This window comes from Hyperoodon ampullatus (assembly GCF_949752795.1).
Source record: "Hyperoodon ampullatus genome assembly, chromosome: 5".
Lineage (NCBI taxonomy): Eukaryota > Metazoa > Chordata > Mammalia > Artiodactyla > Ziphiidae > Hyperoodon > Hyperoodon ampullatus.
In genome coordinates, this window is record NC_136918.1 from 97,397,698 (window position 1) to 97,420,299 (window position 22,602).

At 40.2% G+C, this 22,602-nt stretch overlaps 1 protein-coding gene across 1 annotated transcript in view; it reads right to left on the reverse strand.

Annotated features, from left to right (window-relative positions):
• NXPE3 (neurexophilin and PC-esterase domain family member 3) overlaps positions 1-22,602 on the reverse strand; it is a gene marked incomplete at its 3' end in the record, with an annotated part of 48,231 nt that overhangs the window by 16,626 nt on the left and 9,003 nt on the right. The window contains exons 2-3 of the mRNA XM_079705587.1: positions 8,295-9,049; positions 4,128-4,201 (exon numbers count right to left, since the gene is read on the reverse strand). Coding sequence (XP_079561713.1) covers positions 4,128-4,201; positions 8,295-9,049 — 829 coding nt within the window. The remainder of the gene's footprint in view (positions 1-4,127; positions 4,202-8,294; positions 9,050-22,602) is intronic.

Consider the following 22,602-nt stretch of genomic DNA (forward strand, 5'->3'; position numbering starts at 1 on the left):
TGTATGCTTATGATCTGTGTGCTCTATTGCATATGAGATAAATTTCAATAAACAGAGAAAATAGTAAAAAGCCACAAAGATGTTGATACTTGTTCTACTGCTATTAAATCTAGTCCTATCCTAAACTTTCAGTAAACGCTCCCAAAAATATGAGCTCTAGTTTAGTTGCTGATGAGGTTAGAAGCCATCAAGGTCCCACACCATTAGGCTATAATGGTCTGAGGACCACAATGCAGATGCTTATGAAAATTCAGTAGTAATTCTGACACTGGAAAAGCCTGTCAGAAGCCAGATGCTTGCCCTTGATAAGATAGTCCAGTCTAATTGAAAGCTGTGTTTCTTTGCTTTTGACTGGAATTATGTGTGCATGGGGGTAGCCCTGGCAACCTCAAGCAATCCACCAGACTCTAAATATGCACCTGAGAAGAGTTTTACCTTGTACGAAAATCAATTAACTAATATATAAATTATGAAATGTCATAGGGAAAATAAAACCTTCAAAATATAGGATTCATAAGTGAAATAATATAAGTGTAAATATTATGAACACTTCCAAGGCCTGGGCAAAGAAAATATAAGATGGACCTGAAATATCCTGTGGTACCGTAAAGTAAGGAAGTGCTCAAAAAGAAATGTTAATTAATTAAAAGAATGAGAGCATGTCAAAAGGGCACAGAAGCCAAACTAAAAAAGTTCTCAACTACCAAAAGTGGAACAATTTGAACAACTGAATTGGATTATAAACCAAAGAATGAAATAGTCAAGAGTCTATACTGATTAAATTAATGGTGAAGAAGGGACAACTCTTCCTTACAGAAAAATTTCAATTAATAAATGTCTTAAAAATGAAGGATAGAGGAAGTCACCATTAGAACACCACAGAAATAACTGCTGCAGGGAAGATAGAATGATGAATGCTAAAATTAGTAGATGAAAGTTTAAGCAGAAACAGAATGTTTACATAGTCTCTGTATTAGTTTCCTGTAGCTGCTGTAATAAATTACCACAAATGTAGTGGCTTAAAACAACATAACTTTATTCTCTTACAGTTCTGAGGCCAGGAGTCCAAAATCAGTATCGCTGGGCCAACACCAAGGTGTTAGCAGAGTCACGCTCTCTCTGGAGGATCTAGGGAAGAATTTGTTCCCTTGCCTTTTCTAGAGCTATATTCTTTAGCTCATGGCCCCTTTCTCCATTTCTAAAGCCAATGTCATGGCATCTTCAAACCTCTCTCTGCTTCCATCTTCACATGGCTTTCTGTCTTCTGTATGAAATCTCCCTCTGCCTCCCTCCTAAAAAAACACTTGTGATTGCATTTAGTGCCCACTCAGATAATCCAGATAATCTCCCCCCAGCTCAAAACTCTTAACTTAATCACATCTGTAAAGTTTCTTTTGCCATATAAGGTAACATTCACAAATTCAAGGGATTAGGATCTGGATATATTTGGGGGCCATTATTCAGCCTACCACAGTCTCAAAGTACCTCCCCAGAATACTGAGTAAATACAAAGATAAAAATAATTAGTTTAGGGGATTCCCTGGCAGTCTAGTGGTTAGGACTCCGTGCTATCACTGCCAAGGGCCTGGGTTTGATCCCTCATCAGGGAACTAAGATCCCACAAGCCGAGCAGCACAGCCAAAAAAAAAAAAGGAAAGAAAGAAAAATAATTAGTTTACAGTGGAAAACCGGGCTAGACACCACTTTAACCAAGTGATCAAGGTTAACATTGTTAGCAATACATATCAACATCATGTACCCTCTCAAAAGGATACAACATCATTTCTGTCCTATTCTTTCCAAAAATGCATAACCTCATTCCAATCAAAAGAAAACACTAGACAATCCCAAGTTTAGAGAGATTCTAAAAACTATCTGACCAATGCTTTTCAAAAGTGTCAAAGTCATGGAAGACAATAAGAGCCTGAGGATCTGTCACAGAGGGAAGACTAAGGAAACATGCAGCTAAATGCAATGTGAGATCTGCACTGGATTCTGAAACAAAAAAGGACATTAGTGGAAAAACTGATGAAATCCAAATAAACTCTATAGTTTAGTTAATAACATTATATGGATGTTAAATTCTTGGTTTTGATAAGTGTTCTGTGATTTCTTAAGAAATTAGCATAAGGGGGGACTTCCCTGGTGGTCCAGTGGTTAAGACTCCACACTCCCAGTGCAGGGGGCCTGGGTTCGATCCTGGTAAGGAACTAAGATCCCACATACCACAACTAGAGAGCCGGCATGTCACAATGAAGATCCGGCACAGCAATTAATCAGAAATTAGCATAAGGGAAACTTGGTGAAGGCTATACGGGAACTTTGTACTATTTCCACAACTCTTCCTTAAGTCTAAAATTATCTGAAAACAAAATATTTTTAAAAAGAGTACAAAGGGAATGAAGGAATTAAGAGAGGAAGGCAGGGAGGGAGGGAAGAAGGAAGGAATTAAAAAAGGAAGAATGGGGCTTCCCTGGTGGCGCAGTGGTTGAGAGTCCGCCTGCATATGCAGGGGACACGGGTTCGTGCCCCGGTCCGGGAGGATCCCACATGCCGCGGAGCGGCTGGGCCCGTGAGCCATGGCCGCTGAGCCTGTGCGTCCGGAGCCTGCGCTCCGCAAGGGGAGAGGCCACAACAGTGAGAGGCCCGCGTAACGCAAAAAAAAAATAAAAAAATAAAAAATAAAAAAGGAAGAATGTGAGCCCTTCGTTTAGCGTCTTTGAGTGCCCCCTGCTGGTCACTAAGGTGAATTTAGGTGAAGTTCCCCCAAGCCGGACTTCATTGCTTTATAAAGTAATTGTCCTTCTCTTTTCTTTCCAATTATTTACCTGCTCCGAGACAGTTTTATCAAAGCCAGGCTACCCTGCTCCTAGTGATTCATGGTTTCTTTCTTCCTCTAAAAATCCATCAAAAGCCCCACTACTTACTGAATCTTCCTTCTCTCTAAACAGAATGTACATCACAAACCCACAACCACTTCCTGGCTGAATCCCAAGACCTGTCAGGTTCAAGTAAACCATCCAAAGCTCCTCCCACTGGATAGCCAGGGACATCACAAGGTGGGTGAGCCAGACAACCAGGGCTGTGGAAGAGGGAGATAGATCTGGTAGTGGGATGGGGCCTCCGGAGGTGTCAGATGTGAGCATATGAGGGGTTCAGCACTCCTGGGTGATCCCATGTTTACTGATATCTCGGCTGTGGGGTTGAGGGCCAGGCAGATAAAAGGTAAGCAATTTCTATTAACGATGCTTCGCATATGTACCCTCTAAAATTAGTAACTCACTGGGTTCAAGTAAATCAAATACAGCTCTTCACTAGGAAAAGACTGGGATTTCTTGTGGCACATGACAGTGAACACCAGAGATACAGACTGACAGTGTCCTGCCTGCATCTGGGCCTCAAATTTTATTTAGCCTACACAATAGTTTTAAAGTTTTTAACTGGATGCCAATGTTTTGAAATATGGAGATATTAACATTCAAAAATTGATTTCTGGTTTTTCATGGAAAAAAATCTATAGATCTGGCTGTGCTGGGTTTACATTTTTGCATAGCAACAACGTGTAGGAACTGAGGGGATTCCCCCTTTAGATGGTCCTTGCTCTGCAGTTCCTTAACCACCACTTACACAAGGCATGCATATGGTCAATACCCACACTGGTGGGTTCATATGTGTTATATACCTCATCCCTGGGGCGTTGGTGTTTGCACTATCTGCTCTGTAGGCTACTACATACATGCTTTCAACAGCTAAAAGGACCTCGTCTGCCATCTGCACTTGATCTTAGCCAAAAGGCCAAGGAGTGATCACCTTCCATCTGCATAACCACCTTAATAGTGTTCATCCTTTCTTTCTACAAGTCACTATAGCTCATTATACCTATTCTGCAAAAACAAAACACATACATTTACTCTTCTAAATTTCATTCTTTTACTCTTAATAATATCCTATACCAATGGATCAGAATCACCTGGAATGTTTGTTAAAACAGTTAAAACTGTGCCCAGCAGTAACCAGGGCATATTAAAAAGGAAAAAAAAAGGGGGCTTTGTAACATCAGTGTAACTACAGGGCCTCAACACACTTAGCAGGAAAAACAACAAATCATCAAGCTCATTCCTTTTTACCTTTTACACTGCTGGGAATCACAGTCACCCAATCAGGTCCACTGGAGTTGATTGGCATTTTGATATTGACACCACTTGAAAGAGGAATAAAAAGAGGACAAGCTTAGATTCAGGAACATTTATTTTCTAATATGTATCTTTATTTTCAAATTTTTAAATGGACAGGATTTCACAAAGCTTTACTAAGATGAAATATTCTTATATATGTTAATCAATAAAATTGATAACTAATAAACTAGGTATATTATAATAAGCAGGTTATATGGATACATAAACTGAATAAGAATTAAACAAGTTTTTAATTTTTCACTGCTTCACCCTTAGAGTGCAAACTCCAAAATGACAAATTCTGTTTGAATTACTTCCCTTGGACTCAGAGAATGTTTTTGGTCTAAGTGCAAGAGGCCTTACTTCCCTTGGACTCACTGATGAGAATGTCTATTTTGTCACTACTTAGTTTTCAGGCTGCAAGACTATGGAGCATTAAGTCATACGTCAGATTCCTTAGGCCTTGCCCAGAGCTGACTCCTACCTGGGGACATGTGTCCCCAGATACGTGCTCATGCATGTACTCTGTTCATCATTACTATGGCTCTGTAGTGTCTGTTCCCCTTAATAAAACATGTACTCCTCAAAGACATGGATTATATCCCATTCATCTTTCATCTTCAGTACTTAGCACAGGCCCTGGACTAGAGTCCATGCTCAGAAAATATCTGATAGAGGGCTGTGTGAAAAGGTGGGGGACAGTGGAGTCCAGGAGAAGTATACTGAAAACGTGGTGTAACTATTCCAGAAACTGGCTCATAATAATTAGGCCTCTTGCACTTAGACCAAAAACAAAAAAATAAAATAAAATGCTAACTTTCCAAACTCGATATGGGAACTTGCAGTTACGATATTTCATTTCATCAAAAATCAATTCAAAACAGATTTGTTCTTAAATAAGTCTTAAGCTTCTACTATGTGCCAGGCACTATCCTAGCTACTAGGGATATAACAGTAAACAAAACACACAGCATCGGGAATTCCCTGGAGGCCCAGTGGTTAGGACTCTAGGCTTTCACTGCCGAGGGCCCAGGTTCGATCCCTGGTTGGGGAACTAAGATCCCATAAGCCAAGTGTCACAGCCAAACAAAAAAAAAACAAAACAGCATCTCCTCCTTCATGGCACTGACATTCTAATGAATGAGGGAGACAGACAACAAGGAAGGAAGGAATTATAGGGGGCTATGTTAGAGAATAACAGCATTTCATGGATTGTAAAAGTGACAATTAATATACATGACTTTAAGAGAGCACATATAAACTACTTTCATGAGTTTAAAGCTTTAAGGTAAGGAAAAGAAGAAACCTTCACCACTGTAATTTGCTTGTAAAAATGTTTACTCTCAATCTAATCATGCAGAAACAATAAAGCAGCAAATCCAATTTAAGCAATATTCTACAAAAACAGCAACATCAAAATTGTCAATATCGTAAAAACCAAAACAAGTTAGAGAACTCTTCTGGACTAAAAGATTAAAGAGACAACTAAACAGATTGTGTGTGATCAGAGATTCAGTTAAAATAAAAGAGATAGCAATAAAGGATATTATTGGGACAACTGGATAAACTTGAATATAGACTGCATATTAAATAACAATGTTGTGTCAATGATAATAGGCCCAAGTGTGATCACTGTGTCATGGTTATACGTTGGAGAAAGTCCTAGGAGATGCATATGCCTGGGGTGCAGTGCCATGATGTCTGCACCTTACTCTCAAATGGTCTGAGGGGAAAGAATTATACACATATACACACATATAAACACATAGAAAGAGAGAAAGCAAATGTGGCAAAACATAACAATGGTGGGTATAAGCTAAAGGTATGTGGGTGCTCACTGTTTCTACAGATTTGAACTTTTTTAATACAAAGTTAGAAAGGGAAAAAAAAGTATAAATCATGCTAAAATAAAAGGGAAGCTTTTAATGTGATAAGCTCATTCTTTCAAAAGACATTCTCTTGTTATCAGAATTTTTTAAGCAAAGTACTATGGTTCTTTCTAAAAACCAACACTTTTTTTTTTCCCTTGAGAGATTAGACCACCTTAATTGTCCAACTGTCATTTGGGAACCAAAGACCAAGGCTAAGCTTCTTAATCGTTTCTGAATTAAGCAACATTATGAGCCACCAAGGAAGAGAGGTAAAAATGAGCATAGCTTAACATATTCAGGCCATGAGCTCAAAATACTACACTCAAAGATCCCTCAAATGATCAATCTCAATCTTTCTCTTTTTCTTTTCAGTTAGCCTAATGCAAAATTTCAGATTTTTAACAGAGCAAACAATGCAAAAAAAAATCTGTATCAGGACTTTGTCAAATGTTTGGTTTCCAAAAACTTATGCCACCTCAAACGCTTTCCCGGAAAACTTCCAGGTAAGTAGAATCTTTTTTAATGATTCTACTACAAAGTACCCTCAGCCAGCCTCATCCAGGATATGCAAGTAAAGGCAGGGGCAGACATTATTTTATCCTTCTGGATTCACAGGTGTTCCTTGGTTTTATTGGTAGGATTTAGTGTTAGGAACATTTTAAATTTTACACTAACTTAATTCTCTAACCTTTTTCCCACTTTTTTCCACGTGGAATTTCAGTAAATTACATGCTATGCTTCCTCCTCTTTGCTAAGCCAGTAAGTAGACTGACAACACAACTCTAAAAGGGACTAAGACTTTAAAAAATGGTCCACATAAAAAAAAATCTTTAAAAAAAAGTTATTTAAAATAAAAGGGGGTAACTGAACAGTCTCCATACATAGGCAAAAAGTACACAGAAATAAAATCATCTGCTCATAGTCACTGATAAATAATGTGTCTAAGATCTGAACCCAAGAATAAAATTAAAGTCCTTTTGTACTGAGCCACAAAAAACTAGGCAGTCCCCTCAAGAACAGTACAGTGAATACACTGGGAGTAGTGCTCCCTCTGCTGGCCTTCTGAAAGTATGGCATCAAATATGTACTTAAAACTGTTAACGACCAAAAGCTGATCGGGAAGTAAAAAATCAGAGTTTTATTTTAGAAGCTCCTACAGACCACACATCTCATGGTAGGAACTTTTCCCCCACCAAGTAATGAGTGGACATAAAACATTAAAAGTTTTAGAGTGCCCAGATACACTCAACAAAGATTCCTCTCTACAAGGGAATTTTTTTATACAAATTTATTTATTTTTTATTTTTATTTTATTTTTGGCTGCATCAGGTCTTTGCTGCTGCGTGTGGGCTTTCTCTAGTTGCAGCGAGCGGGGGCTACTCTTCGTTGCAGTGCGCGGGCTTCTCTTTGCGGTGGCTTCTCTTGTTGTGGAGCATGGACTCTAGAGCGCAGGCTCAGTAGTTGTGATGCACGGGCTTAGTTTCTCCGCGGCAGGTGGGATCTTCCCGGACCAGGGCTCGAACCCGTGTCCCCTGCATTGGCAGGCGGATTCTTAACCACTGCGCCACCAGGGAAGCCCAAGGGAATATTTTTAAAGTATAGATTTCATTTAAAAATAAAAAATGTTTTACATTCTCTCAAGTAATTGTACTTCCTATGTTATTTTTCTTTTTATTCCTTAAGAATGTTATTTTATTTCAGAACTATATGGAATGCAATAATTTCAACAACTATTAACCTTCAAAAATACAGTTTGCTGTGGTATTCCTGGCTTCCCATGCTTATCATTAAATCAGTCCAGCAATGTTACCATAATCATAGTCTTTTTCCTATCAATAAATGTTTATATGATTTTAACAACTAATAATATGTCACTTAAAACTTTTTCAGTTTATTAGACATGAAGCTAAAACACTACCCTGACTATAAGACCTCTAGCAGCCCTGTTCTTGGATGATTTTTTTATCTGTTCTGTGAATAAGTGATCTTGCTTATACAGATATGCTATGCAATTCTGAAGTTAAAGATATTAAGGTAAAAGAACAAAAATTTAAGGTCATTAATTTGAACTGAAATAAGCACACTAATCACAAAATATAAATATTTATTTTCTTACCACCTCTCCTGAATTGGGCCAAGTTCAGAAAGATATAAGAAGCACATAACCAAAATAAGAAAGTCTCCTAAGTAGGACAAAGACAATGGAAAGGGACCTCTTAAATTACCCCCTAGAGCAAGGAGCACATACCTCTGGAAGAAAGCATTCTCTGCAGCAGTTAGGAGGCCCTTCAGGTATCCACCCTTGAAATGGTTAATTCGGCTACTGCAAGGGAGCTTCTTTGGTTTGAAGCAGAACCAGGGTTCTCCGGTATAGAGATCTGTAAAGTTGCACAGGGGAAGACTCCCAGGAAGACACACGTTACACTCTGTAGTTTCAGAAATTCTTCCTGAACGGAAGAGGCTCTTGAAATAGACCCTGTCTGGTTTCTCTTCCTGTAGATTCTGAAGAACTCTGATCCCTTCACTGGGGTGGACCAGAGATATGGACACTTTAACTCTGCCTGGCCAGAGCAGAGTAAAAAAGACCTTGTAAAACCCATTCTGGTAGTCCACCACTCTACCCACGGCCCCTGCCTGCAGCTTAGGGGAGTGGATTCTGGCCTGCAGGTAGTCTCCACCATACTTCTTGGGCTTTCTTTGAAAATCCTGTACATGAACCAGCACCTCTAGCTGGCTTCCCACCTTGAAGAAGGCTGCAGAGTTCAAGATGACAAAGTAGCTGGAAGAAGGGTCAGTGCTCTTCAAAAAGGGGACTGGGCCCACATCAGGCACCTGCCACTGTAAGGCGGCCAACAAGGAGTCCTCCTCCAGGCGCTCCCGGCTGGACAGAGTCTGGTGCTCATAGCCACAGTAAGGATTCCGGCTAATTCCTGTCACCTGGGAGAAAACAAACTGTCCACCACTGTCGATGAATGTGGCTGATGCAGTCTCATGGTCCAAGTACTGGAGAGAAAGACACAAACAACAGAAACCACAGCTACAATAAATCTCCTTATAGTCAACAAATAAATCCCTGCTTCAGCTTAAATTTTAATAAAACTTACTTGAGATGACATTGTTTCAAAAACCACGGCTCACCAGTTTTACAGGTTCCCACAGCAAATATCAGAGAAAAATCCCTTTGGTGCTTCCAGAAGGAGAAAGGGAAAAGGAATCATTTTGAAGGACAGTAGTCCCCCTTTATCTACAGGAGATACTTCCAAGACCCCCAGTGGATGCCTGAAACTGTGGGTCACATCAAACCCTATATTTGCTGCTTTTTCCCATACATATATACCTATGATAAAGTTTAATTTATAAATTAGGCACAGTAAGAAATTAACAATAATAATACAATAGAACAATTATAATAATACACTAGAATAAAAGTTATGTGAATGAGGTCTCTCTCAAAATATCTTTTTTTTTAAATTTATTTGGCAGCGCTGGGTCTTAGTTGTGGCATGCGGGATCTTTGTTGCTGTGTGCGGGATCATCATTACCATGTGCAGGATCTTTCAGTTGCACCATGCAAACTCTTAGTTACAGCATACGAAGTCTTCGTTGCAGCATGCATGTGGGATCTAGCTCCCCAGCCAGGGATTGAACCCGGGCCCCCTGTATTCGGAGCATGAGTCTTAGCCACTGGACCACCAGGGAAGTCTCTCTCTCAAAATATCTTATCGGTGTACTGTCCTTCTTCTTGTGATGATGTAAAAGGATAAAAGGCCTACGTGATGAGATGAAGTGAGGTGAATGATGTAGGCATTGTGACGTAGCGTTAGGCTACTACTGACCTTCTGACAACATGTCAGAAGAAGGATCATCTGTGTCAGGTGATCGTGGATTGAGCTACAATGAGGTCAGTGGTTGAGGATCCTGGGTGGGAAACAGCAGGATGGCACAAGATTTCATCACGCTACTCAGAACAATGCACAATTTCAAACTGGTAAGTTGTTTATCTCTGGAATTTTCCATTTAATATTTTCAGATCATGGTTGACCATAGGTAAATGACACCACAGAAAGCAAAACAGTGGATGGAGGGACTACTGAATATCAGAGTATTCCATTCTTCTTAACAAGGCCTGCCCTCAAGCCAAACTATTTTACCAGAGCCTAACCTGCTGAGGTTTTATCAGAGCCTAACCAAACTGAGGTAAGGGACATACCCAACTCCAGCCCACTCTAACCATTCTATCCAATTTAAGGGTTGGGGGTAAGATTAAGAAACAATTCTGAAGTTCACAGACTCACTAAAGAACTGAGGATCATAAGACTATAAAATGTTTCACCTCCCCTACACCTCACCCCCACACCACTAAAAGCCTATTTATTGGAGTTCATTTTACCCAGTACATCATGTCCAGCTTTCAACAAAAATTACAAGACATACTAAAAGGAAAAAAATACAGCAATTATCAAGGGACAGGAGGGAGGAATTAGGAATATTTTGTTAATAATGTACCTGCACTACCCATGAAGCAGTATGGTATCATTTGATAGTGGACTTGAGTTGCTTGAAAATGCATACTGAAAACTCCAGGGCAACCACTTAAAGTAAAATGAGAAGTATAACTGATACACTAAGAAAGGAGACAAAATGGAATCTATAAAATGTTCAAGTAGGGACTTCCCTGGTGGTCCAGTGGTTAAGATTCCGCCCTCCAATGCAGGGGACGCAGGTTCCATCCCTGGTCGGAGAACTAAGATCCCACATGCTGCGGGGCAGCTAAGCCCATGCGCCACAACTACTGAGCCCAAGCACCTCAACTACAGAGCCCAAGTGCTCTGGACCCTGCGCAGCACAACTAGAGAGAAGCCCGTGCGCCACAACTAGAGAGAAGCCCACACACACACCACAATAAGAGAGTAGCCTGCACGCCACAACTAGAGAGTAGCCCTCGTGTTGCATGAAGAGCCTGCGTGCAGCAATGAAATATCCCTCATGCCACAACTAAGACCCCATGCAACCAAAAATAAAAATAAATAAATATTTTCTTTAAAAATGCTCAATTAAAACCACAAGAGTCAGGGCTTTCCTGGTGGTGCAGTGGTTGAGAATCTGCCTGCCAATGCAGGGGACACGGGTTCGAGCCCTGGTCTGGGAGGATCCCACATGCCACGGAGCAACTGGGCCCATGAGCCACAGTTACTGAGCCTGCGCATCTGGAGCCTGTGCTCCGCAACAAGAGAGGCCACGATAGCGAGAGGCCCACACACTGCGATGAAGAGTGGCCCCCGCTTGCCACAACTAGAGAAAGCCCTCGCACAGAAACAGAGACCCAACACAGCCATAAATTAATTAATTAATTTTTAAAAACCTACAAAAGTCAGAAAAAGAGCAGAAGACAAAAATAGGAACAAAGAACAAGGACAATGAATAGAAAACAGTAACAACTATGGTAGATATTAATCCAACTATATCAATAATCACCTTGAACACCAATGGACTAAAGACACCAGTTAGAAGACAGAGGTTGTCACACTCAATTATATGTTGTCTCTAAGAAACTTACTTTAAATATAAAGACTTATATAGATTAAAAGTAAGTGGATGGAGAAAGATATACCAGACTAGCACTAATCAAAAGAAAGCACGAATAGTTATATTAACTTCAGACAGAGTAGACTTCAGAGCAAGGAAAGTCATCAGAGATAAAGAAGGATATTATATAATAATAAAAGGGTCAATTCTCCAAGAAGACATAACAATCTTTAACATGTATGTGCCTAACAACAGAAAGTCAAATATGTGAGGCAAACACTGATAGAACTGCAAGAAAAAATAGATAAATTCACTATTGTATTTAAAGACTTCAATACCCCACTATCAGAAATGGACGGATCCAGCAAGCAGAAAGTCAGTGAGGACACAGTGGAACTCAACAGCACCACCAATCAACTAGATATCATGGGCATCTATAAACTACTTACCTAGCAACAGCAGAATACACATTCTTCTCAAGCTCACATGAAAGATGCACAAAAACAGATCATATTCTGGGCCATAAAACATACCATAAAAAATTGAAAAGAATAGAAATCATACAATGTCTGCTCTCAGGCTACAATGGCATTAAACTAGAAATTAATAACAAAACGATAGCTAGGAAATCCCCAAATACTTGGATATTAAACGACACACTTCTGGGAATTTCCTGGCGGTCCAGTGCTTAATACTCCATGCTCTCACTGCTCAGGGCCCAGGTTCAATCTCTGGTCGGGGAACTAAAAAAATCCCACAAGCCACGAGGGGTGCCCAATAAATAAATAAACAAATAAATAAATAATAAAATAAAATAAACAACACACTTCTAAATAAAACAAGGGTCAAAGAAAAAATATCAATAGAAAATTTAAATCTTTTTAGTTAAATGAAAACGAAAACACAACTTATCAAAATTTATGGGATGCCGTAAAAGTAGGTCTTAGAGGGAAATTTACAGCACTGAATGCACATTATTAGAAAAGAGGAAAGATCTAAGATCAATCATCTAAACTCCAACCTTAGGAAACTAGAAAAAGAAAAGCAAATCAACTCCAAAGTACGGAGAAGAAAAGAAATTAGAAATTAGAGCAGAAATCAATGAAACTGAAAACAGGAAATCAAGAGGAAAGACAATGAGGCCAAAAGCTGGTTCTTTGAAAAGATCAATAAAATCAATAAGCTTGCAGCAAGGCTACCTAAGGAAAACAGACAGGACACAAATTACCATTATCAGAAATGAAAGAAGAGACATCACTACAGATCCCATAGACATTAAAAGGAAAAGCAAGGGACTTCCCTGGAGGTGCAGTGGTTAAGAATCCGCTTGCCAATGCAGGGGACATGGGTTCAAGCCCTGGTCGGGGAAGATCCCACATGCTGCGGAGCAACTAAGCCCATGCGCCACAACTACTGAGCCTGCGCTCTAGAGCCCGCGAGCCACAACTACTGAAGTTTGCACGTCTAGAGCCCATGCTTCGCAACAAGAGAAGCCACCGCAATGAGAAGCCCGCGCACCGCAACCAAGAGTAGTCTCTGCTCACCACAACTAGAGAAAGCCCGCGCGCAGCAACAAAGACCCAACACGGCCAAAAATAAATAGGTAAATAAATAAATACATTTTTAAAAAAAGGATAATCAAGGAATACCACAAACAACTCTATACACACAAATTTGATAACTGAGATGAAATGCACCAATTCCTTGAAAGATACACTCTGCCAAAACTCATGCAAGAAGAAACAGATAATCTGAATAGGCCTATAATCTCTAGTAAAGAATCTGGATCAATAATTAATGACCTTTCAAAACGGACACCACCAGGTCCAGGTGGGATTCATTGATGAATTCTACCAAATATTTAAGGAATTAATTGTATCAATTCTCTACACTCTCTGTCAGAACATAGAAGCAGAGGGAATACTTCCTAACTCTTTCTATAAAGCCAGCATTACCCTAATACCAAAACTAGACAACGACATTACAAGAAAACTACAAATTTCCCTCATAAACACAGATGTAAAATCATCAACAAAATATTAACAAATCAAATCCAACAATGTGTAAAAAGAATTATACACCATGACCAAGTGGGATTTATCCCAGGTATGCAAGAAAGTGCCATAATAGAACTCCAGTGCTTCCCAAAGACCATGTTTTACACCCTCTTAGAACTGGTCCTTAATCTTCACTTTGGCCTTTCTGCTTAGAAGATGACCTTATAAGGACTTCAGTCTTTTCTAGTTTGGACATTAATTGTTATTTATATTGTGGCATTTTGCTCTATATACCGTACAACACAATGGCTTTCTAATATTTTGTATCTCAAATTTTATAGTGTCTCTAAATTTCAGATGTTTAAGCTCTTTTCTTATTAGTGAGCAGATCTGCCTGTTTGACAATAAAGTTTTCTACCAAAAAAAAAAAAACTCACCTTAGAGCCTTGTAAAGTTTCACAGGTAAAGAAAAGGTCCTAATAGCTTCCAGAAAGGAGAACAATGTTACCAATAAAAAAACAAGAATTAGATTGGCATTAGCCTTGTCTTTTGCTATACTGGACACTAGAAGACAGTAGAGCAAAGTTGTAAGGTTCTGAGGGAAAAGGATTTTGAATACACCATTCTAAATCCAAATACAAATCATACATGAGGGCAAAATAAAGACAGTTTCAGACATGTAAGCTTTGTTCCCATGTGCCCTTTCAGAAAAACATTATTTGAAGATTTAACCCAGTAAAATGGGAAGAAAAATCCAAGGAAGTGAAAGACATGAGCAACAGTGAAACCAACCCAGGAATTCAATGAAAAGCAAACTCAGAATAACAGCTGGGCAACAGGTCAAGACAATAATCAGTGAACACTGAAACAGGAAGATAGAGGGCTCTGAGGAAAAAAAAACAAAATGCCTTGAAGAAGCAAGTGGAGGGACTTCCCTGGCAGTGCAGTGGTTAAGACTTCGCCTCCCAACACAGGGGGTGAGGGTTCGATCCCTGGTGAGGGAACTGGGATCCCACATGCCTCACGGCCAAAAAACCAAAACATGAAACAGAAGCAATATTGTGGCAAATTCAATAAAGACTTTAAAAATGGTCCACATCAGGGGCTTCCCTGGTGGCGCAGTGGTTAAGAGTCCACCTGCCGATGCAGGGGACACGGGTTCGTGCCCCGGTCCGGGAAGATCCCACATGCCGCGGAGCAGCTAGGCCCGTGAGCCATGGCCGCTGAGGCTGCACGTCCGGAGCCTGTGCTCCGCAACAGGAGAGGCCACAACAGTGAGAGGCCCGCGTACCGCAAAAAAAAAAAAAAAAAAGTCCACATCAAAAACATCTTAAAAAAAAAAAAAGGAGAAGCAAGTGGATTCAATTCAACAAATCATATGAAGGAAAATTCTCATGACATGTTACAGAAGGTGGTATTTTCTCTCATCAGAAAAAAAAGGCAATTAGCACTCCAGAAAAAAAAAAAAAACAAGAAGAGGTATAAGAAAGTCATCATTAAAATATGAAGCAAATTAAAAGGCAGTATGATTAAGCAACTGAGGTAGTGTATAAAAAAGATCCATTTGACCTTGATGTTTGGGAAATTCTCCATCAAGAGATATAGATTTGGTTTCAAAGGATCATGTTCTATATTGACTAACATTTACATGATTATCATAATGTTATTTTTTTTAAGTATAAGAATCAATCCAGGGCTTCCCTGGTGGTACAGTGGTTGAGAATCTGCCTGCCAATGCAGGGGACACAGGTTCAATCCCTGGTCTGGGAAAATCCCACATGCCACGGAGCAACTAAGCCCGTGAGCCACAACTACTGAGCCTGTGCTCCAGAGCCTGTGAACCACAGCTACTGAGCCTGCGTGCCACAACTACTGAAGCCCGCGCGCCTAGAGCCCGTGCTCCACAATGAGAGAAGCCACTGCAATGAGAAGCCCACGCATCGCAACAAAGAGTAGCCCCCGCTAGCCGCAACTAGAGAAAGCCCGTGTGCAGCAACAAAGACCCAACGCAGCCAAAAATAAATAAATTAAATAAATTTAAAAGAAAATAATCAATCCATAAAGATTGATATAATTAAGGCTACACGTTAGCCTTAATTATAGTTAGAGCAATAAAACTAAAGATTATAAAGCCTGATGATGCAAAAGTTATACGCTAGCTAACAGAAATCAAATGTAAAATAATGCAGAAGTGATTTTCTTCCTCACTTACAGGAGGGAGTTAAAATGTGCTATCTAACACTATTAGGGAAAGAAAAGGTCTAAATACATTATTTTAATGCACAGAAATAAAAATAATTTTATAAAGTTTAGAAAGAGAGTGACAGAAGGTGTGAGTCAGCAGAAGACCTCATCTTTCATTATCTTAACAGGAACAGCAGTATCAACCAACATCTACTAAGCACCTATGTGCCGGACACTCTTCTGAAGACTTTACATAAATCTTTTAATACAATGTTTAAATTATCCCATGAGATAAGTCCTATTATTATGCCATATGATAGACAAGGAAACTGAGGCAATGAATGGCTTGATAATTTGCCCAAGGTCACATAGGTTATAAGCAGCAAACCTGGACTAGAACCCAAGCAGTCTGAGTTCGGTCTGTGTTTTAACTTAACCATCCATGCTGTACTGCCTGATGTGGAAAGGTCAGAAGGTACAGTGTAAAGTTGACAAAACAAGATATAACTGTGTAATGTGTAATTTGTGCTAACTAAGCAAATAATTAAAAACAAGCAGTTACATCCAAGAAACAACACTGAGGGTGACGACTGGGGAGGGAATTCAATTAAGTACTTAATACCACTCTCTATTCTTTCAAGTGTTTTATACTTTTCATTAATTATTTTCTTAATAGACAGAAAGACAGATGAACACATGGATGGGAAAAATAGCTATGTACCAGCAATACTGTGATTTGTAAGAAATATACATTTGGTCTTCATCCACAGTTCCTGGCTCACAGCTCCCAAAATCCTTGGCAGTGATAAGAGCAATGGGAGCATCTTTTGCTGTAATATTTGGTTTCATGTCCTCCATTCCTGAAAACACTTCAGAGTCATAAAGGGGAAATGGGTGCCTTGTTCTTCGTTAAAAGCCCCTTTCCACCACAGCAGGGTGTATGTTACTATGGTGGCTTTTGGAAAGCACCTGAGGATGGGGGCTGGTTGGGTTGTCAGGAGAACCAACCATGATTAGAGGGTTGGAACCTTCAGTCCCACCCTGGACCTCCACCCCTGGAGGCTGAATCAATAACACCTATGGAATAAAGCCTCCATAAAAACCCAAAAGGATGGGGTTTGGAGAGCTTCCGGGTTGGTGAACACATGGAGATTCAAGGAGAATGGTGCACTCAGAGCATGGAAGCTCTATGTCCTTCCCATATACCTTGCCCTATGCATCTCCTCCTTCTGGCTGCTCCTGAGTTATAACTGGTTATAATAAACCAGTAATTTTGTAAGTAAAATGTTTCTCTGATTTCTGTGAGCTCCTCTAGCAAATTAATTGAAGCCAAGGCAGAGACCATTGGAACTTCTGATCTATAGTCAGTCAGAAGCAGGTGACAACCTGGACTTGTTACTGGCATCTGAAGTTGGGGTTTGGGGAGAGTCTTATAGGACTGAGCCCTTAACCTGTGGGATCTGATGCTATATTCAGGTAAACAGTGTTGTTACCAAACCAAACTTGGGTCCACTCGCCTGCGCACAGGAAAGCCAATCTACTGACACCAGGTTGTGGGGAAGTAAAGTGCAGCGTTTATCGTAAAGTGCCAAACTAGGAGTCCAGGGCAGCTAGTGCTCAGAAACACCCCAACTCCCGAATGGGTTTCAAGGAAGCATTTTTAAAGGGAAGGTGAGGGAGGGGAGTCACAGAGTATATGATCAGCTCGTGCACAATTCTCTGACTGGTTGATGGTGTGGTAGCAAGGCGGTGTTACAGGGGTTAACATTATCAATCTTCAAGTTCCAGATGTTCTGGGGGCTATGTGCTCACGATCATCAAATAGTTAACTTCTTCCATTTGGTGGGGGTTTTAGCATCTGTAAAACAACTCAGGAATGTGTATCAGATACTGTTATCTATGTATTTCAGGGAGGAACTATGGATACTGTGACTGCCATGTGGCTGATTTACTGTTTCAATTGTTACCAGTTCTCCTGGCCCAACTGCTACTTTTGTCACTATATTGTCCTTTCAATCATTAATTCTTGGGCCAGGCTTTTGTGACTCTCGGGAGGCCTGAGAAACTACAGCTTTTCTACAAAGGAGAGGCAGGCAGAGGACCTGGGGGAGGGGGTCTGTCCAGGAAGGGCCCATAGGGTCCTGCTCAGTTACAGTGTCAGAATTGATTTGAACTGTAGGTCACCCTGCTGGTGTCCAAGAATTGCCTGGCGGTATGGAAAAATCCCCCCTACCCACATTGGAAATTGGGTGCAGGACCTTTTTCGTACCTAACCCAGGGGACTGCATCTGACATTATGCAATAAGTTAAATTGCAAGGAAAAACAACAACAGCAAGGCAAAACTGAAAATCACTCTCCTCAATAGCTAGTATTACCTGCTATAAACCACTTAAACAAGGCCTCAGGCTCCCCATCTACGCCAAATCACTTCAAAATCCTATACGAGGTAAACATAATGCCAAACAAAGTAAAAATAATCCCAAAATACAAAAGGATTTTTAATGATCTTCTTAGATTCTGTATTTTTTCCCTTTCATTTTACACTTGTATCCAGACACTCTCAATTGGAAGACTTTCATTAGGCTCCTTCATTTTAAAGGAACACATAGTATTATTTGTTCATTAAAAAGGGTAATAATGACTTTGAAAATTTTTCCCTAGCAGAGTTGACATCAGCGTCATGACATGGCGTAAGACATTCCTCCTTTTTTGTCCCCCTTTTTAACAACAAATTAGGCACCCATCCAAAAACAAAAGTGCCTCTGTGGGAATTGTGGGATCCAGTACCACACGCCAAGGGACCTAGGAGGAGTCTCGACCACATGTGTATCTGGTAATAGGCGGATAAACCTCAGTGAAGACAGCATAGCCAGTGAACTTGTCCCAATCCCTCTTGGCCATAGTCAGGGAAAACCTGGAGCATGCTGACCCAGGCAGATACCAACAGATGAGAAAGAATTTGTAGAAATCCAGTCTTCCCAAGGGGAAATCCCAGAAAGAAAAAAAATACAAGTTTGGATGTGACTAAGAGGGTACGAGAAACTTTGCCAGCACTGCCCCTCCCCACACATAACAAGCCCAGGGCTGAACAACCCAGGAGCGCCCTCTTCCAAGAGGGAAAAGGAGAGTGCAAGTTAGTGCCCAGCTACCCCCATTGTGAGAGAAACCCACTTAATTCAGCAGCACCCCAAGTACTGAGGTGGGATCTCCATGACTGGAGGGAGGGAAGGGATCAGGAAAGAGGCAGATAAGAATACCAAAGGGTAGGGCTTCCCTGGTGGCGCAGTGGTTGAGAGTCTGCCTACCGAGGCAGGGGACACGGGTTCATGCCCCGGTCCGGGAAGATCCCACATGCCGCAGAGCGGCTGGGCCCGTTGGCCGTGGCTGCTGAGCCTGCACGTCCGGAGCCTGTGCTCCGCAACGGGAGAGGCCACAGCAGTGAGAGGCCCGCGTACCGCAAAAAAAAAAAAAAAAAGAATACCAAAGGGCACTGAAGGGATGCAGTTCCTACTAACTGTGCTCAGGACTTTAGCAGGGAGTCCACCCACGAGCTCATGGGAGACCCTCACCTGACAATCTTTCCACAGAGCCCATGAGCACTCCCAATGCCCTGAGTGCTAAACCCACACCTCCCCACACTCTGGAACCAGCAGCTCCTGTGCATGCTCCCAAATGAGGCAGTGAGTGAGACTCTGCTAAACAGGACACTATCAGTTTCTGTGGACAAGGGAGAAACACAAACTTAAGCCATAGTGCCTCCTTCTGGAAAACAAAAGCTTAACAGCAGCTAGCCTGGTGGATTGTAAGAAAAGGTTAAAAACTGTGCCACAAGAAGAAGCAAGACATGGGAAGCAAGTGTACCCATACAAGGGCAGAAAAAACCACAGATAAAACAGGACTAATGAACATTTTATCCCATCTAAAGGCAACTAGTAAGACAGGAGGAGGTATCTGCTATTTCAAGTGTGAAAGCAGCAATGCAAATGTACAAGGAACATAAAGAATCAAGGAAATGTGTCATCACCAAAAGACAACAATAATCCTCCAATAACCAAGCTCAAAGGCACAGAATTAACGACCTAGAAGATAAAGAATTCAAAATAGCTGTTTGAGGAAACTCAATGAGCTACAATAAAACATAGACAAACAAGTAAAAATATACATGAACAAAATCAGAAACTTACAAAGAGATAGAAATCATAAAGAAGAAGCAAATGGAAATTTTGGAGCTGAAAAATTCCATGAATAAAATGAAAAAATGCAATAGAGAGCATCTATAGCAAAGGAGATCAAATGGAAGACTGAATAAGGGAGCTAGAGGACAGGAACTTTGAAATAAACCAATCAGAAGAGAACGCAGGAAAAAAAGAATGAAAAAGAGCATAGAAAGCTTACATGATCTATGCGATGCCACCAAATGTACAAATATTAGAATAATCAGGGTTTGAGAGAGAGGAGAGAGGGAAAAGGGGGCAGAGTTTATTTAAAGAAATAATAGCTGTGAACTTCCCAAACCTAGGGATATATACTTGGACAACCAAGTTCAAGAAGCTAATAGATCACCCTTTTATCTCTATGCAAAAAAGACCTTCTCCAAGACACATTATAATGAAACTGTCAAAAAACAAGCCTAAAGAGAGAATCCTAAACGCAGCCAAAGGAAAAAATATTGTAATCTACAAAAGAATGCCCATTCAGCTCTCAGTAGATTTCTAAGCAGAAAACCTACAGGCCAGGAGAGAGTGGATGACATATCCAAAGTGTTGAAAGAAAAAAACTGCCAGCCAAGAATACCCAGAAAAGTTATCCTTCAGATGTGAAGGAAAAATAAAGACTTTCCTTGACAGACAAAAGCTGAGGGAGTTCATCACCACTAGACCTGCCCTGCAAGAAATGCTGAAAGCAGTTCTTCACGTTGAAATGAAAAGATGCTAGTGATATGAAAACATACAAAAGTATACAACACACTGGTGAAGATAAATATACAGATTTAGAAAACTCTAATTCTGTAATAGGATGGTGTGTTAACCACTTAACTATAGTATAAAGGTTAAAGAAAATAACTACAGCTACTATAACTTGTTAACAAATACACAGTACAAAAAGAGGTAAACTGTGACATCAAAAATATAAAAGGGAGGGAATAAAAAGGTGGAGCTTTGGGCTTCCCTGGTGGCGCAGTGGTTGAGAGTCCGCCTGCCAATGCAGGGGACACGGGTTCGTGCCCCAGTCTGGGAAGATCCCACATGCCGCGGAGCGGCTAGGCCCGTGAGCCATGGCCGCTGAGCCTGCGCGTCCGGAGCCTGTGCTCCGCAACGGGAGAGGCCACAGCAGTGAGAGGCCCGCGTACCACAAAAAAAAAAAAAAAAAAAAAAGGTGGAGCTTTGTGTGCAATTGAAGTTATGCTGTTATCAGCCTAAAATGGTCTGCTTTATCTATGAAATGTTTTATGTAACCACGAAACAAAAACATAAAGAAAATTCACAAAAGCGAAAGAAATGAAAACAGAGCATATCACCATGGAAAATCACTAATTTACAAAAAAAGGAAGGCATAAACAGAGGGGAAAAGAAACAATGAAAATGCAAAACAAATAGAAAGCAATTAATAAGATAGCATTAATAAGTCCTTATGTATCAATAAACACTCTAAATGTAAGTGGATTGAATTCACCAAAAGGCACAGAGTGGCTGAATGAATAAAAAAATAAGACCCAACTACATGCAGCCTACAATAGATTCACTTCAGATTTCATGACACAAAAAGACTCAACATGAAGGGATGGAAAAAGACATTAAATGCAAACAGAAACCAAAAGAAAGGGGGTTATCTATACTTATATGAGACAAAATAGGCTTTAAACCAAAACCAGTAACAAGAGATAAAGAAGATCATTATATGATGATAAATGGGTCAATACATCAAGAAAATATAACAATCATAAATCTATACCTACCCAATGTCAAAACACCTAAATCTATTATGCAAATACCAACATAACTGAAGGGAAAAATACACATCAATATAGTAATAATAGGGGGTTTCAATACCCCAGTTTCAGCAATGGATGGATCCCCCAGACAGATAATCAATAAAGAAGCATTGGACTGGAACCATATATTAGATCAAATGAACCTGAGACGTTTATAGAACATTCAATCACAGCAGAATACACATTCTTCTCAAGTGCACATGGAACATGCCCCACTTTAGATCACATGATAGGCCACAAAGCAAGTCTTAGCAAATTTAAGAAGAATGAAATCATACCACCTATCCTTTTTGACCACAGTGGTATGAAACTAGACATCAACAACAAGCAGAAAGCTGGAAAATCTACAAATATGTAGAAATTAAACAACGTACTCCTGAACAACCAATAGATCAAAGAATAAGTTGAAAAAGAATATTTTTAAATATCTCAAAACAAATGAAGCTGGAAATAACATACTAAAACCTATGGAAAACCTACCACAAAAGCAGTTCTGAGAGGGATGTTCATAGCAATAAATGTATATATTAAGAAAACAGATCTCATGCAACCTAACTTTACACCTCAGGGAAGTAGAAAAAGAAGAACAAACTAAGACCAAAGTTAGCAGAAGGAAAGAAATAAAGATCACAGTGGGAATAAATGAATTAGAGACCAGAAAAGCAACAGAAAAGATCAACAAAACTAAAAGCTGGTGTTAAAAATTAACACCAAAACTTCTCAAACTCTTCCAAAAAATTGAAAAGGAGAGGACACTCCCAAATTCACTTTATGAGACCAGCATTACCCTGATACCAAAGCCAGATAAGGACACTACAAGAGAACTAAACTATAGGGCAACATCCCTGATGAATAC